The sequence below is a fragment of the Calypte anna genome, chromosome 18, assembly GCF_003957555.1.
Source record: "Calypte anna isolate BGI_N300 chromosome 18, bCalAnn1_v1.p, whole genome shotgun sequence".
In the NCBI taxonomy this organism is placed as follows: domain Eukaryota; kingdom Metazoa; phylum Chordata; class Aves; order Apodiformes; family Trochilidae; genus Calypte; species Calypte anna.
The window spans coordinates 8487233-8499433 of record NC_044263.1 but is presented as its reverse complement, the minus strand read 5'-3'; the positions used below and the strand labels follow the sequence as shown (position 1 = coordinate 8499433).

The window sequence follows — 12201 nt, the reverse complement described above, 5'->3', positions numbered from 1 at the left end:
CAGGTTTCTGCAGCTATCTCTCTGTATTTGATACTTCATTGAGTATTTTTAAGGTTGCAGATAGGAGAAGGCTCTGTGAGCCAGGAAATATTTTCTGTCTATTGAGAGCAACTCGCAGGAGTAATTTGGAAATTAAAATTTGATGCTTGACATCCGGAGGAAATGGAGTGTGGCTTGTGCGTAAGTGGCTGTGTCTCTTTCAGTTTTAGATTCTCTCAGATGTGTTGCTAAGAGAGTAAAATCATATGTGCTTTTTATTTAACTGAGAAGAGTTGGCTTGATCTGATTTATTAAATGGAAAAAAATCCTCTGGAGTTTTGTATCTGAACTGGCCAGTATACCAGCTGGTATAGAATTGCTGGAGTATCATGTAGCATCTAAGAACAGCAAGCCAACTAAAGGACTAAAAATTGCATACTGTTCTTCTGTAAGAACCTGGATGTGCTTGGGCCTGCTCTTTAAGAGTCTTTCATGATTATTCAAATATGTTGGTGTTCTTTGGGAAGGCTGTTACCATGGGCAGCTAGCAACGGCATAGTGTCAGTGTCCTTAGAACTGGTTCTGTGGGCAGAAGAGTTGCCTGTTCAATGATTAAAATACCAGGTCAGTAGAAGGAGCTAGTGTCTTAGGCAACTTAATGCTCTTGCAGTCCCCAGAAAGCTTCATAGATATTGAGTCTCATAAATATTGAGTTTCATGATGCTTATCAGAAAAGTAGGTATCTTTCTTAGAAATCTTCCTTGAGGATGCGTGCTTAAAACCCCCTACCCTAGGTGGTGTCAAGGATGTAACGCAAGAATGAAATAGATGAAATCTCTGATTAAGGCTAACGTATACCCTGCTACCATTATGACACCATCCTTAGCACATGCTTTCACTTCCCATGTACTTCTACTGGGTTGTGGTTTTTATAATAGCAAAATGCATCCCTGCCAGCTGGCACATGGAAGCAGTTAGTAGCCTGTCCTTTCCCTAATGGCAATCCTGAACAGATCAGCTGCATCTCATGCAAATCAGTCTTAATGCTTATGCTTAGAGTACTGGGGTAAGATTGGCTTTTGTGCTGGAGCTCACAATCATGCCAGAATTAAAAAAAAATTATTCTGTAAATAGTAAAAGCTTGTTGAAAATGCTGCATGGGATTGCCCAGCTCTTGTTCTTTTTAATTTGTACCTGTCTCTCTTTAATCTCTACTGTTGCATTCTGCCTAAACTGGAGGCATGGTCTTATTGGGGAAAGACAGACATACTTGCTGTTGGAAGCTCCTTTTTTTATTCTTGAGCTGGCTTGAAAGATGATAATGCCATATGGGGCATTATGCTAAACCCCTGACACTGCTGAGCTGAGGCTGTAACCCTTGCTGGGCTGCCACCAGGAATGCAGGGGTTGGGTTGTGCTGCTCCAGCTGCCAGACACAGGCATGGCAGCCTTTGCAGTTAGCAGGAGGAATGCTGTCAAAGCATTTTCCATTGCTCTTGCTGTTTTATTTGTTTGAAGTAGTGCTGCATGAACTAGCAACGACATTGTTCTAGGTTCTTGTTTTTGGAATCTGATTTTAATTTTTCTTCTGGAATCTGGTTGTAATAAAAGTGAAGAAACTTCTACCCAAAAAGTGAGAAGTTTCTCGAAGAGTTCAGGTTCTTATTGTTGTTGTGCAGGTCTCCACGTGATAAGTTTTTCTTGCAGTTTTTTAAGTCCTTGTGTGCTGCTCTTCTTGACAGAAAAAGATTATTCTCTTACTCTGGACATCTTTGACAGTCTAGATTAAGACTCAGTAAGTCCTGACAAATGTTAAGAAGGGAAAGTATTGAAGTCATAATTGTTTTAAATTCTTGCTTATCTATCTTTTTTTTTTTTTTTTTTTTTTTCCTGGTGAGGTTTCATGAGTCAGTGTGGGCTGCTGGGTGTTTCTTCTGAAGATGTACATGTTGGTTGAAAACCGTACAAGTTCCCATCTCCATCTGAAGAGGTCACCTGGTGTTCGATCTTGGTCTCTCTTTGTTGGTAAGACCATGTTTTTCCTCAGTTTATTTCAGATCTTGCTCTAAGGGAAGTGGGTTACACAATAAGTTCCTGAGAGAGCCTCTAACAAGAGGTGCTTATCTTTCAGGCATTTTTCTTTCAAGAGCAGAATGCATCATGCTTTGAACTTCTCATTTAGTGTAGCCCATAAATGAGTTTGAAGCCTCCTCCTGATAGTCCTGTGGGACTGATAATTTTTTAGTCTGTCATCTACAGAATCTCAGAGGCTCATGGACAAAATTCTAAGGAAGACCCGAAAGATCAATAAAAAAAAGTTTATTCTGTGCCATGTAGCACTATAAATGTGAAGTTTCTGTAGGGGATGCATGCTTACATTGTAAAAGATCTGGGTTTTCAGAAACAAAAGCGTGCAGTTGTGTGGCTGACAACACTTAATGGCACTGTGGGTATGGAATGGTAAGTTATACAGGATGTTCTGAAAAAATGTCAGTTTCTAAACACTACTGAATATGCAGGGAAAAAAAAAAATCAGATGGAGTGGTACTTAGGGCCACTGAGAGACCTGGTGGGCAAAACTTGTGTCATGCTTTCAGCTGAGTAGATCCCATTGCAGCAACACTGGGACCTTGACATCACTGTGAGCAATGACATTTTACCAAACTCTCATTGAGACAATCTCTGCAGTGGTGCTCGGCGACAGCAGGCACTTTTCCACTGCTCCTTCCTCAATGGAAGAAGGCAGCTGGCAGCACCTGACACTTTATTGCAGAGATTTTGCTCTGGCTTCACAAAGCACTTGGAGGGAAAGATAATTGCTGTAGAGTTTGTTAACCAGGGTCAAAGTTGTGCTGTGCTTGAGAGGAAGTATGGTATAATAATGGGGAGTATGGAAGCATGGAGTATGGAGTAGGTAGTATGGAAGTTCTGTTCCTGATTCTGTTGCGAGCTTTTATTTTTGACCTCAGACTCTGCTTCTCATTGTCTGCAGAATGGATGTGTTTTATACTGATGTTGGAGAAAAATAACTGGCTCTTCCATGTAGTGATCAATGTTTGCAATCATGTTTGTCCCCTTTTTGAAAAGCTTTGAACTTGTGAATATTCCTGTGTGTTTCATCAGGAAATTTTAGAGGGTTTGAGCTGCTTGTTTGTCCTAATTATCTTCCTTTTCATCCTAGGAATAGCCTCTGTAGGTTTGGCTGCTGCTTACTATAGTGCAGGTAATGGCTTATTTTTTAAGAATGATTTCCCATTGATCTGTTTTCCATACTGATGACTCCTTTCTGCAGCTTCTTCTAGTCTTACAAAAGCATTATAGGTACCCAGCACACATCTGTGGGCTGAATATTAAAATCTAATAATAATAATTGTTGCTTATGTATGGCTTACCATGCTTTAATGCTCTATTTCTTACTCAGTCTTCCTTTCCATTTGCAAGAATGTTTCAAATAATGATATTTAGTATTCTGTGGCATCTCTCACTTTCAGTGTGTTTTCTAAATGTGATTAGCTGGTCCTCACAGCTCTCCTGGGAAGACATAATGGTTGCTTGCCACCATAATGAAATGATTCCCTTGCCTTTAATGGGAGTGCTCTGTTTCTGTGGAAACTGCTAAATCATCAGTGGCAGAGATTACTCATAAAAACACCTTTAGAGAACAGCTACTGCTGCTTCGTGCTCCCCCTGCAGCAGAAAGGATGGCACCAGTGCCAGGTATCCTTCCAGCTATGGAGTTTATCCTGCAGGCTGTCCTATGATTCTCTTGCTGCATCCTGTTAACATCAAGGTTTAAAACTAAATCGTGTGTAGGAATATGCCACCAATAAAATCAATGTATTTTTATTTTAAGAGCAAAAGCCCATGCAAGCTGCTTGAGACACCAGGTATATCAGCCTTTTTTTCTTAAGACATAACAACAAAGTTTTCTGAAACAATACTCAGCAGAGTTCTACTCTGCCTTCACTAAAAGCCTGAGTAAGGAAATTGCTTAGGCTGTTTTAAGCAAACATTTGCAGGACATAAAATACAAATGTTTGTTTGTCAAGAGGGCAAATTGCTTCCTTTTGTGAAGAAACATGTTTGTTACAATTTCCATTGTCCCTTACCCTTATCCTCTGCAGTGCAAATATTTGGTGGTTGTCAGCAGGTTAAGAGTTCTCAGGGTGCCTATTAAGATGCCTTTTCTTTTGGAGAAGAGAAAGGCGTGTAGTAATGTTACAACCTTCCCAATAATACCTATGCTCCTAATCCTCTGTGGCTTGGAGCCCAGGGTAGATGCAATCCTTGAAAAATATGTGAAGAGTTTATTTATTTCTGGTAGAGGGCTGTAAAACAGCTTGCATCACAATTACAGGTATAAGTGTTGCATCAGGGAAGCCTTTGTTTCCTTTTGTTTTCTCTGAAGGGAGTATGTTGCTTTTATACCTGTTAGAATACTAAAGAAGAAAAAGGAAACTCTAAATCTGTACATTTTTTGCATTGTTCAGATAGCTTGGCATGGAAACTCTTCTATATGGCTGGGTGTTTCTTTGTGGCAGCACAGAATCTGGAGCAATGGGAGGTAAGATGCTGAACTCAGGGAATGGGGTTGTGCAAATGTTTAGAAACATTTGGCAGATGCTGATCCCAGTAGCCCTGTGCACTTGCTCAGTCCAAACAGACAAATTGTGCTTTTGGTTCTGAGGAAACCCTTTGGGTACTAGAATTAGGGCAATAACTCATTCACTGCCCAAGCATGAAAATGTAAAACTAAACATAAGAGTTTTTTTTAAGGGAAGACTTGCCCAAAAATGTTATATGGACTTTTGTTCCTCTTATATAAATTATTTTGTATTTCCTGTTCAAGCTAATGGCAGAATAACCACTAAATAGAGTAGTTCTAACCGTCTAGGTGACTCAGCTCTTTTCCACTGGGAAAAGAGTGTTTGTGAAGCAGATTTATAATCTTGTGGGTGTTGATTTGTCAGGAGTTGGACTGAGAGCAATAATCCATTATATGTCCTTGTCACTTAAGTTGTTACCAGAATAAGCAACCCACACATGAAACATCCTCTTCTCATCAACTGTCCGGGATATTTTAAATCCAGTGTAAACCTGGCCACTATAGCACAACACTAGATTTTTGGTGGAATTAGTGACTGTTAGTGAAAAGTATAATAACTTAGGTTTGCTGTGTAATTATACTGTAGACCAAAAGTGAGACTTGCAGGACTGGCAAGTTACTGTTCAGATATGATTCCAGGCTAAGTTTTTATTACATAAGGAATGTGGTGAGAAGGACAATGAAACCAACTTTGACTTCCTTCTGGAATGCAGAAGTTATGGTAAAGTCTCTGTTCAGTCAAGATAGTGATTTTCACATTCTTATAAGAAGAATATCTCTAAAACAGCTATGTATTTTTCTGTGTTAACAAGATTTTTTCCCCACTTAACTATTTTTATTTTACTTTGAATATTTTTTAATATTTTACTTTAATGATGGTGCTTTTAAGAAAAATATTTTTCTTTTATTTTTTTTTCCAATTTTACAGGAAGCTGTATTTGATAAGAACAAGGGAACAATTTGCCTGAAAACATTCAATCTTTACAAAAAGTTACTGACTTTCTCAAAAGGAGGCAATGAGCAAGGTGAGAAAGCAGTACCTGTGGTAGCAAATAGGGTGGGCAGATGGAATAAGCTTCTCTGGAGTTCTGTACTCAAACTACTCACATATGTTTTTCTTCCCAAGCAGCCTATGTAATGGTTTGCCTCTCAGGATCCAAATGCTTTTTCAGGTTAGGGTTCTGAATGCATCCAGCTGATCCAGCTAGCTAGGCTTACATCTTACTTTCTAAACCATTCCTTTGGGATTTTAATGTGTGGTTTTGCACTTCCCTTGACTAACTTGCTTTGCAGGTGGGACTGTTGAAAAACTTATTTGGATCCAGGAGCTGAGATTTCTGTAACCTAATCTGATTTTGGTAGCAGGCAAATCTTTAGGTATCCTATGCAAACAGGGATGTTATATCTTGTTTTAAATGCATATTGTGTATCTGCAATGTATTTGGTAGGCTCAGCTTAATGCAGTGTCTCATTTCTTCTGAGCTTGCAGTTGGAGCTACAGAAGTTGAAGTGCTGAAGGTGACTTGGCTGAGTCATTGTGAGACAGAAGCTCCATGGCAAGCTACTGTAGGATCCCCTGCAATGTCAGCGTTTTTTAATTCTGTGTGCTAGTCTTTATCAAACCAACTCTCCATATGTTTAGAAAAGTGACAAAATTTGGAATGCCCTTCAGCTAAACTGTTTTTTAAACAGTTCATTTTGGAGATGGAAAATAGGAGAGATGCAGAGAAGGATGTTTAATGTTTTTGAGCTTTTATGTTTATATGTTGGGGAGCTCAGCACATCTCTTTCTGAGAGGCTATTTGGTAATATCTGTTTCAAGTACTGTTAATGTGGTGGTGGTGAGGTAGCAGGTTCTCTGAACATTTAAATCTTTCAATATTTATTCACTCTTGGTGAACTTTGGTTTACCTACTCTGTACAGAAAAAAAAGTTGAAACTGTTAGTGAAGTGGGAAACAAATACTAAAGTAATGGTTCCCATTTCCCCAGAGGCAGAATATCTCATACGCAGTATGTGCTCTAGTCTTTGTTTTGTCTGAATAGCTCATCCCACAGAAGGTGCTGTTCTGAGAGTTTACTGAATGCTAACAGACTGCTCTGTTTTCCACCTCTTTACAGTGGTGGCTCTGCTGACTGAGATCCAAGATGTGAAGGTGGAGGAAGAGACCGTGCGGTACTTTGGGAAGGGTTTCCTGGTTGTGCTGCTGTTTGTCACTGGCTTTTCACACCCACTGACTCAGAGTGCAGTGCTGGGCTGTAGAAGGTGCAGTGTAAACTTTCTGTAAATTGGAATATGTGAGGTGGGAATTAGAAATCACATGGGTCAGTAATTTTTTAGCTTGTGAGACTCAGCTCCAGTTTCATAGTTGCTGATATGACCTTGTGTTATTCAGTCTCACTTTTTAAAACTCTTTCAGTTGCAGACATCTGGGTAACACCATCTCCTATGAGAATACTTTTAATACTAATATATTTAAGATCCCTTTAGTGCTGCATATCTCCTATTGTTATCTTCACTAGCTCAGATATACAATGGCAGAGGGGATTAATTCTGCTTTGCAAACATGCAGTGTTTTTATCAGTTAACAGTGCTTATTTAAAACATCAATGATAAGGAATCTGGCATCTGGGGTTGTGGGAAAAGGATTGATTTGTTCCAGTGTGGCAGTTATGGCTTGGCTTGATCTGCTTTCACGAGTGGGATGCTGTCAGCCATACTCCATGCCATTTGTTGAGTGGCCTTCTCATTATTCTCTTTATTGAGTCCATCATCAGCAAATTCACAGATGACACTAAGCTAAAGATGACACTAAGCTAGCTGACACTAAGCTGGATCAGCTAGAAGGCAGGAGGGCTCTGCAGAGGGACCTGGACAGGTTGGAGAGTTGGGCTGATCCCAGTGGGATGAGGTTCAACAATCCACGTGCCAGGTCCTGCACTTTGGCCACAACAACCCCATAGGGAGCTCCAGGCTGGGCACAGAGTGGCAGAAAGGGATCTGAGAGTCTGGATTGCCAGGAAGCTGAACATGAGCCAGCAGTGTGCCCAGGTGGCCAAGAAGGCCAATGGCATCCTGGGCTGGCTCAGGAACAGCGTGGCCAACAGGTCCAGGGAAGGGATTCTGCCCCTGTACTCAGCCCTGGTGAGGCCACAGCTTGAGTCCTGTGTCCAGTTCTGGGCCCCTCAGCTCAGGAAGGAGATTGAGGTGCTGGAGCAGGTCCAGAGAAGAGCAAGGAGGCTGTGAAGGGATCCAGCACAAGTCCTGTGAGGAAGGGCTGAGGTAGCTGGGGGCGTTCAGGCTGGAGAAGAGGAGGCTCAGGGGAGACCTCATCACTCTCTACAACTCCCTGAAAAGAGGTTGGAGCCAGGGGGGGGTTGGGCTCTTTTCCCAGGCAACTCTCAGCAAGACAAGAGGGCAGGGTCTCAAGTTGTGCCAGGGGAGGTTTAGGTTGGACATTAGAAAGAATTTCTCTCTGGAGAGGGTGATCAGACATTGGAATGAGCTGCCCAGGGAAGTAGTGGATTCTCCATGTCTGGAGATGTTTCAAAAGAGCCTGGATGTGGCACTCAGTGCCATGGGCTGGGAACCACGGGGGGAGTGGATCAAGGGTTGGGCTTGATGATCTCAGAGGTCCCTTCCAACCCAGCCAATTCTATGATTCTATGATTCTAGGAATTAGCATGCTTGTTCTTGTTTTGTCAACACCAATCCCACTAATTCTTACATTGTTTCCTCCTTTCCACAGTGATGTAGAAGCAATTGCCAAACTTATTACTAGCTTTCTGGGACTGAACAGAATAGAGAACCAACAAGACTTCTCTCAGAGCAGTGATACAGAGGCTAGTGATGTGGATGATCCACAGGAGTAATGTTGAGACATCATGAACTGAAGAAAGCTGAAGCTTTCACACATCTGGAAGATGCACTGAATTCTTCTGGAAAAGAAACCCTTCACAATCCTCACCTGGGCATTTCTTCACATGTGCATTTACAACAAGGGGAATCTGTCTTGGGGCACCTGTTTTTTTGTGCTGAACTGCTTTGGAATCCATGTAGAGTCCAAAGCAAATCCTATTTTATTTGCTCTTTTGATCTAGCTCCTGCATATGGATGTTGCTGTCTTTCTAACATTGTCAGCTCATCAGGCTTGTCTAGGAAAAGTTACATATTAATGAATTGGCTTGAAATGATTTACATGCTTTCCCATTAATGAAGCGGAGATATACATCTAAACTTTCACTTATTGCAAACACCTGCTGCAGGTACAGTATATGAAATGTGGAAGAGATGATTTTTTTCTCAACACAGTGCTTTGAGATGTTCCTTATAATGTTATAAGAGACTGAATATATTGCTAAATTGGTTCTAAGCAGTTTAATATATGCAACTAGGTGATGTAGGGTAGTGGCACTTTTATATTCTCTAATGCTGATTTGCCAGCAGGAAATGTCAGGCTGATAGACCTTTGTTACATTGTCTTACTTCCGTGGGGTTTGCCAGGAGCCATATTAGTGAACAAAAAAAGAACATGTTGATGTTCCAACATCTTTGGGAAGCTGTAGCTTAATCTGGTTCTGAGTATAGAATATCCCCAAACAGAATAGCCTTTTACTAGACCTAAATATTTATTATTTAACTGTGTTTTTCTAAGAGAAAAACACGTTTGTTACTGTAGGTAGGGAAAAGACTGTCAAACAATGTGGCAGCCTGGATTTGCTTTTCTCAAAATGATGCTGAAGTGCAGAATAATTACTTTTTTAAAGATAGTTGGAATAGATCCAGTGTTTGACTTGCATCCATGTTTTACTCCAGGTGTGAGTAGAACCCCTGTTCCAACCAATGGTTTTGCAAATGGTTAAAATTTGAAATTTGCAAAATGTTTTTTGAAGTAAAAGCTACCTCTGATACTAAACATGTTCTGCTTAAAACTAAAACTTTATCAGGTCTATAGTAACTTTTCAGTTGACATTAAAGTTACATAGAGCTGTAAGTTCCTTCAACATGCTAACACTCATATTGAAGTTCACTAGGTTTTACTTGGGAATTAGATGGTGTTAAGGCCTGAATTGACATTTGGCAGGCAGTAAATGTCTTCAGGACTGAAAAGAACCTGCATTCTTGTTTCAAAGCACTCTACCTCTACAGAAGAGAAATCTCTGAAAAGTTTTCAGCCTAAGCTGTGCCTGGTTGTGTTTCACCTATATGTGAAACTAAGCACATACTTATCTGACCAAAGAACAGATTGCACCAAGATTACACTTGCAGCTATTTAGACCTAGTGTGAGCTGTGAGAAAAATGCACTCTTACTGTCAGTTTGAAAGGGAAAGTGAACTAACAGGGAGATAGATACATGGTGGTGCAGCTTGACTGCAGCATTTAAGTGGGTTTATTTCTATTAAATAGGAAAAACTTCTAATCAGATCAGGTACCAAAGATGACCTCTGTAAGCAGGCATTCTTGTCAAGTTGGTGGTTAATCATGTGGCTTTCACATTCCACTCCACATCACAGCAATTGGGAAACTGCAATGTAGGAAACACTGGGTTGTACCAAACTGTTTGAAAATTAGGTTGCAGGCATTTTGCTAAACTTGGCCTTTATTCTAAATACAGCTGTTAGCCAAGAAAAATTATAAACCCTGTATAAAAAAATATTGCAGGACATAACACTTTGAAGAGGTCTTCATTTAAATCCACTCTAGTATATACCCTAGGTAACACATCTTGGAGATAAGAGAATGAAATTGCGGATTTGTAGTATTCTTTTTTCCCCACCATGTAAAATGGGAATTTCTAAGGACTTCCAGGAGGAAATACTGAGAAAAAAGAGTATTTAATGTTATAATGTAAACAAAGAGGCTTACTCTGCAGGTAACTGCTGCTTTGTAGCAAGGATACATGGAGGGATACACATTATGGACATGAATTGCACTTAATATTCTGAGCCCACAGATTTGACCATGGATGTAACGGACAAAACTGCCTGCATTCCATCTTGGCTCCACTGTGTTTCTTTTGTATTGCCATGAGACCTCACATTCCATGGAAGGTACAAACCATGCTGTGGGTTTCCAGTTCAAAATCAGCTTTAGAAATGTATGCCTGTGGATCTAACCCCACCCTGCATCCTGTGCCCTGCTTCTGCTGAGCTCTTTTCTGCATCTAGCTTGCTGCATGTTGTTCATGTTAGTTATATGTACTTATGGACTATGCAATATCATTGTACAAAGACTAAAACAATGTCAGGAAGATTTATAATTCCTAGAAAGGGGAGTGACCTCTAGGAAGTTATAACATAGCTTGAAATACATTCTGTGGAGAAAGTTGCTTTCTGAGTTGATATCCAATGATCCTCATGCCTTGCTATCCTACTGCTGATGGGCTGGAGAGGAATGGCTGCAGGTAGGCACTGTGTGTATAGGAGGAATTATTTTGACTCCTCAGCCTTCCCCAGCGGATGGGAACCAAGTAAATTTTTCAGATACTGTGGGTTCTGCCTGTGGGCCATGTCAGGCACTGCTGATATGTGGTGTATAAAAACTTACTTTCATACTTGGAAGTCATAGCCAGATTTTCATATTTTGCAGGAAATGCATGGAAAATAAATTTGCCAATTGCTGTTAACATGGATTTGGTTATGGCAGTGGCTGTGGCCTCCTCAACAATGGGATGGAGCTTGAAGGAACTGTTTAGAACAGCAGATGCTAACTTGGGACAGGTTCTGGTCTTCCCTCTTTGCACCAGTCCTCTCTCTGATCACCTTTTCTTGCCACTTTTCACCATTTTGAAGGCTTTTTGGGATAATTTTCTTCACTTTTCTTGGGTCGAGCACAGCAGAAGGGCTAGTAAATGGAGCCTTACCTGTGTCTCATGTAAAGTGTCTTGTGCTAAAAGGAATGATGTGAAAGACTAGTTTTGTTTAGGAAATTAGATACTGCTAGAAGAGTACTACAGGACTGTCAATGTTTCTGCATCTTGGACTGTCTGGTAACTTGAGACTAGACAGCTGTGGTTTGACTTACAAATTACTTGAAAACGTACAGCCCTTAGGTTAGATCTAACCCCCTGTCCCATAAGGCTTACACTTTCTATTGTGTCCTTTAATATAACTGCATCTAAAGTGCCATTTGGCAGAAGTTTCAGCTTAAACTTGAGCAGCACATTTGTGTTATTTGCATGTATGTGGTTGGATGGGATCACAGCCTTGTTACTGAACAAAACACTGAGGCTGCATGTTGTACAAAGGGAGAAAGTTGCATAATCTAAGCTGTAATGTAATATTCTGGTATTTCACAGAATGGGATATTTCAGTAAGGGGGGTGAGTTGTGCAAGTCTCAAAGAAAATCCAAATATTTATCCCATGTATTTGAGATCTGACCCTTGTGCTATATTTGAATTTACACAGATACCAAGAACTAAGCTGGCTTACATAGTATAGAGTGCTAGTTCTGACACTGTAGTAGATAGCTGAGAGGCAAAAATACTTCTGGAAGATGTTTAGAAATTGCTTTTCTACTTTAAAATGCCAGTGGCATTTCAGTGAGGCCTTGTATATTGTCTTTTCTATAGAAATGTCCATGGATAGAATCAACTTTGATAACTTGTTTTGTTTC

General features: G+C 40.4%; 1 protein-coding gene across 2 annotated transcripts in view; it reads left to right on the top strand.

Moving 5' to 3' along the window:
* LOC103533904 (cytochrome b-245 chaperone 1) overlaps positions 1 to 12201 on the top strand; it is a 13435-nt gene extending 1234 nt beyond the window's left edge. For both annotated transcript variants that reach the window (XM_030461535.1, XM_030461534.1), the window contains exons 2-7: positions 1878 to 2004; positions 3161 to 3202; positions 4470 to 4543; positions 5514 to 5610; positions 6706 to 6850; positions 8334 to 12201. In XM_030461535.1, the coding sequence (XP_030317395.1) occupies positions 1920 to 2004; positions 3161 to 3202; positions 4470 to 4543; positions 5514 to 5610; positions 6706 to 6850; positions 8334 to 8457 (567 nt within the window). In that variant the 5' untranslated portion in view covers positions 1878 to 1919 and the 3' untranslated portion in view covers positions 8458 to 12201. The remainder of the gene's footprint in view (positions 1 to 1877; positions 2005 to 3160; positions 3203 to 4469; positions 4544 to 5513; positions 5611 to 6705; positions 6851 to 8333) is intronic.